General features: G+C 42.5%; 1 protein-coding gene across 1 annotated transcript; it reads right to left on the bottom strand.

Annotated features, from left to right (window-relative positions):
* Positions 1–482: 482 nt before the first annotated feature.
* LOC147454005 (uncharacterized) lies at positions 483–2,515 on the bottom strand. The gene is made up of 2 exons (XM_086517244.1): positions 2,397–2,515; positions 483–1,886 (listed from the first exon to the last, which is right to left on the bottom strand). The coding sequence occupies exons 1-2, from the start codon at positions 2,406–2,408 to the stop codon at positions 1,038–1,040; spliced, it is 861 nt and encodes a 286-aa protein (XP_086373370.1). The 5' UTR covers positions 2,409–2,515; the 3' UTR covers positions 483–1,037.
* Positions 2,516–5,699: the final 3,184 nt, after the last annotated feature.

Below are 5,699 nucleotides of genomic sequence, written 5' to 3'. Positions count from 1 at the left end.
GGTAACTTTGGCGGCGCTGTTTACTTCGTTTTTTTAGAGCTTTTGAGCGAGACGCGCAAGTGAAGCCGTGGTTTTAGCTTTTGAGCGAGATGTGCAGGCGTTTTTTTAGAGCTGCGCTGGAGCCACGTGGGCTGCTGAGGGGTCAAGGAGGGGAAATTTGCTTCTACGCTAACGAAGTAACAAGGTGAAAGTATGGTTGGGAGTCTACATGCTAATGAAACAAGGTAAAGGTATGGTTGGGAAGCTACATGCTAATGAAACAAGGTGAAGGGCAAATGCTCACTTTGGCATTTAAAACAAGAGAGAAAAAATCATTGGCCCTCGAAGGGACCCACTACAAACTTAAGAAAAAAGGCATTTAAACCTTTGTACACCTTTCTTCCTTCTCTTCTATGGCATGTTTTAACATGCCAAAAATAGGCCCATATTAGGGAGGCATGATTGCCCCCCTTTCACAGACTCCCCAAAGCTTGAGGATAGCAGCAATGAGGTTTTCGTCCAAGGAGGGTATGCATGATGCTCAGATTGAGAGAGCAAGATCATCCCCTCGCAAGAATCCAAACAAAATGTGGCTGTGTCAAGTAAAACGCCACGATGAAACAAACAAATATGTAGTTGATCTACCAAACATAGATAGAGCTCTTAGTTGTTCTCAAAGTATAGCATAAAACTTGCAGTTTGACAAAATCTCACATGCTCATTACCAAATGAAATAGACATGTTTCGTATGGACATCGTTGTCCTAATCGACCCTTTTCTTATCATAGAATTTCACACAATCAATTGCTCACTTGCTTATTTCCAATTTCCAATTCTCTTGAAGTGTAGGCAGTATCTACCCATTTATCTTAACATGCCAATGTTTGCCTCCCAGAGAAAAGAAACTATCCCCTCCTTGAAATATCAAATAACTTATTTATCAAATTCTCTATGAAGCTCATAGCAGAGCATCATTGGGAATGTTTGGCCCAAGAAAAAGGGGTGCATTTGTAAGTTTATCCCCGACCGCAACCGCAACCATGCTTATCAATCGCCATTCACCAATGCTTCAAGACATCAAGCAATCCTGCCATAGTCACCGCCAACGACTGAAGAACCTCAAGCCTTTTTGCATCAGCTTCCTTCATGGCTTCAAGTGCATCCCTCCATGTCTCCGCCATCTGCGACAGGCATTGCGCCACGTTCAGATCTCTCCGGGCACGTTTCGCATTTCCCCTCAAATCCCCCTCATCGCTGTGATGCGACGAATGATCTTGGCCCCGGCTAAGGACAGTTTCCATCGTTCCCACATGACCTGTATATGCCAACCTCAAAGAACCCACATGGTTTATTTGCACCGGGTGCATCTTATCCCCTTGCTGGTCATAAACATCTGTCGTATGCGACAAATCAATGCATGCAGCCCCTTGAGCAGGCTCTCTCTCTTGAATTCCATGTACAATATCCCCATGATTCGTATCATCGACGAAAACAAGCTCGCTTGTACCAGATGTATGGCTATGTGTGTTGACATGATGAGTACTACTCTGCATGTATTTGTCTATCAAATGAAACCATTTGCATGAGAAAGTAGTACAAGTGCTTTGTGGGTTATCGATGGTGGCGGCTTGGACCAAGCGTAATTTGTCTTCTTTGTATACCTTGTAAACTTTCTGCCACTTCTTCCTGCAGCTTTCACTGTCTTTGTCAAAGCCGTCACATGCTGCAGAAATTTCTGCTGCTACCCGTGTCCACATGTCAGCCCCCTGTTTTTGAGGTTTCATGAACTCTTCATTCATGCAACCTCGGAGATCCACTAGCATGGCAACCCAGTGATCTTTCCATGCTCCTCCACGTGTGCGCTTTAGGGATGACGGTGCATCGTGGCGACCATTACTCTGCACCTCCTAGGTCATTGACGAAAGAGAAGGTAAGCCATCAACAACACGCAGGCACAAGCGTACACATGTATGCGGCTGGCGTGCACACACACATGCAAAGCCTCTCACAGCAGACCAAAAAAGCCCACCAAGAAATACAGCTTCAAACACGCATGTAATTCACAGGAACATGCATGCCCCCTCCCCCCATACACACACACCTATTGTCTGACGGTGTAAAGCTTGCAGGGAAACATGAAGCTTTAAGACAATTGACATCTTCACAAGCACAGTAAACTTGAAGATGTTTAGGTGGAGCTTTATGCGATTCATTCCCTGAATCAGAAACGAAGCTGCCATGATCGTTGGCAGATATGGTGAATTTCCGAAAATCATGTGTATGCGTGCGCGCGCGCCGGTGTGCGTGTTGGGGAGGGAAGGAGGGAGGGAGGGAGGGAAAATCAGAGAGAGCATGCGCTCTGTCGCGCGTGGCGCGAGTGCGTGTGTTTACTTGAAAAGCTAATAAACGCAACCAACCTGCGCTTGCATTTGCAATGGTGGGAACCTCGGGTGAAATGAAGACGAGGAGTAAACAGGAGAGACCCAAAAAACTTACATTGTGAGCGGGGGGAACTTTCCCCTTCTTATTTTAATCTCAATTCTCACCCTCCTCCTTTCAAAGAGCACTTATTTGGTCATTACCTTTCCAAAGAGGTCACACACATGTTGAACTCCTTCCCCTCTCCACTAGCAGTCGACCTACATTCTCAACTATGTCTTTGACAAGGCATTCCATTGATGTCAAAATATGTCTTTGACAAGGTATTCCATTGATATCATAACTGGGTTGAAATCGACTAGGCCAAGAAGTCAATGTTGAGAATCGGCCATATCGTGTGTCCATTTATGTTTGAATTCCCACACTCCAACTTGATGTGTGTACCAATGCATACTCGTTATGAATCATGTGTATATGTTGGAGAGCATATTACAACCATGTGCTACAAGCAAGATAGCATTCCCTAATTAGGTTTGATGTCATGCCCTAGATGCCCAAGCTTGCCCTTTATAAGGAGCCTCTTTGTAGGCCTTTCTTTAGGAATGCAAAGTTGTGTGTTTTGTCATGAATGCTTCATTATGTTATCCATATCATAGCTAATTGGGATAGATACTTTCAAATCCCCTTGTGCACATCATCAAGACACTAGCTCAATTTGGTCATTAATGTACACTACAGAGACTTCATAATCTATTTATGATTAGCAATGAGAGGCCAAGCTCATGGGTAGCCATTGAGCCACTACTCTCCTTGCAAACATTGCCAAACATACGAGAAGAAGTGCGTGTAGGGAATTGCACGATCATTTAGTTTTTTTTCCCTTTCAACATTCCCCATGTTGAAAAAATGTGCTCTGATACCTGTTGAAAAAATTATTCTCTAATACCATGCGAAAAAATGTAGAAGTGTATATGGATCTTTGTGCCGAGGTATATGAGAGAGGAGAACCAATATATAATCAAATGTATAAGAAGAGAGACAATGGTATAATGAGAGGATAACGTTATTCACAAGCAAAGTACCTTGTATACGATGTTGGTACTCTCAAACACCAAAATTGGTACTATAGAGCACCAAACTTAGTATTATAACAAAACCTTAGCAGTACCATAATAGAGAGCTAGTAATACCAACATATAATTTGGTACTTTGGAAGTACCAAAGTTTGGTATTGTAAGTACCAAAGCAAGTGTTGTGAACCACCTAGATACACATACTAGTACTAAGAGAGAGAGAGACCAAAGGGCTAATCCCTAAGCCAAATGCTAAGGCTATAGACCAAGTACAAGCAATGTGTTTCCCACCTACAACACTCTGTACAAGATGTTCTAATGTCTCTCAACTATCTCTCTATCTTCACTCTTTGCACTCTCTCTATTTGTCTGTCTCTTCTTCCTCCAAATGCTAAGGTATGAGTGTGCCTCCCAGTACCATCATTTCAACACCTTGCTAATCTCACTACCTAATGTGTAGTGGAATCCTTGCTCTAGTCTAAGCAGATCTTGGGACTAGGAATCAATACTAGGCTCTAGGCACGGTACAGCTAGGAAAAGCTGTGTACAAAGGGACCACTACAACTTGCTTTGCTACACTCTTTATAGTTGATGTAGATGACTCCTTCAAGTGAATTTGGGGATTTGTTTCATAGGTAGATCCTCCATGATGTGGAGAACAACTTTGCTTCAAACTCCATGATAAGATCTTGGCTATATCTCCTAGTAGGTAGCTCCCAAGTTAATATGCTGGCTCTTATGTGCAGTGTGCAACTCTGTAGGTAGCCAAATTGGCACCTTCACCAGAAATAGTAGGAGTAGAATTAAGATAAACCCTCTGACAAATTGTTTTCAATATTTAGTAGAGAAACTTCTCTTTGTATTGCTCCACAAGATCACTATTGTAGGTGGCTGATATCACTCCTACAAGTCTACCTATGGAACCTCCAAAAATTGCTCCTACTTTTTTAGTACTTCTCAACAATCTTCTAGGTGGTTGTTGTAGAGACCTCCAACATGTAGATGGGTTGCAATCCATGACCATGGGCTTGTACCTTTATGCCATAACATCATACTTAAATCCATATTGACTCAATTACATCATGCCTTCATCCTTAGACCTTGTTCACACCTCTAGTAGAGATTATGTGAGCTTGCACATTTTAACACCTTCCCTCAAGCTCAATAGAATCTCTAAAGACTATGTAAAATGGGAGAGATGATCTGAACTTGTATCTTCAACACCTTTCCTCAAATTATGCATCATCTCCAAATAAGCCTTGCGATTGAGGAGAGATGGTGTGAACTTATATATGCAACACCTTCCCTCAACTTCCGCAGCATCTTTGAAAATTCTTGAAATGAAACAACACAAAGTTATGATGAAAGGCCTCTTCTCTTTGATGGGACTTCCCTTGATGCAATGATAGGGTTTTCCTTAGTCTAGAAGGTCCATCATGCTAGCTATTGCTTCCATGTTGTGAATGAAGTGAACTCTTCTCCGAGAGTTTCTCTTGTTGACCTCCAATTTTGACTTGCTAAGGGCTTTGCCTTGTTTCCTTCCTATGAAACTTCTGCAAACTTCCATGTCCTTTCTTTTAGAGTCCTAATCCTTATGGATCTCTTCAAGCTTGCTTCATGTCCTTTCTTTTAGAGTCCTAATCCTTATGGATCTCTTCAAGCTTGCTTCATGGGTTCCATTTTCCACCATAACTTCTTTGCCTCCTTTTTTGTGTGAGATGGGCATCTTCCTATCTTCTATCTCTAGCGTGTCTCGTTGCAGCCTTCATGCAAACACTTCCATTGCTTGCACCTCATACCTCTAACAACACATCATTGTGGTGATTTTCCACTTCCTCAAGCTGGCCTTTGAGAAAGGCATAAGTGGCATCCTCTTGCCACACTTCATGTGGGAAAGAAAGGTTGATCTTTCCCTGACTTTGGTTACAACAATGTTGTCTTACAACAAATGTTGTAAGCTCCATGTTCTTTGAAGAGATATCCTTACCTCTTCCATGGATGGTTGTTTTCCTAATTTTGGACCTTCAAGTAGCTTTGCTTTTGCTTGATTGTCTCCTCTTTGAAGACTAGTGATTGTGCATGTTGAGAACCTTCAACTCCATGCACATAGTTGGCTGATTTCCCCTGCAAATCAGCGTGCCTCCTCCTTCACAAGATTGTTGTATTTGTCTTCTCTTTCTTGAGCCTTCATGGTGAGGTATGAATCACCTTGTCCTCCATTATTTCTCCAAAATCATATGTTCTTCCTTTGTGAGCTCTTTTGGCTCC

This window comes from Adiantum capillus-veneris, chromosome 7, assembly GCF_014529385.1.
Source record: "Adiantum capillus-veneris isolate H3 chromosome 7, ASM1452938v2, whole genome shotgun sequence".
NCBI classification, from domain to species: Eukaryota; Viridiplantae; Streptophyta; class Polypodiopsida; order Polypodiales; family Pteridaceae; genus Adiantum; species Adiantum capillus-veneris.
Note: the sequence above shows the minus strand (reverse complement) of the source record. Positions and strands in the feature narration are given on the sequence as shown.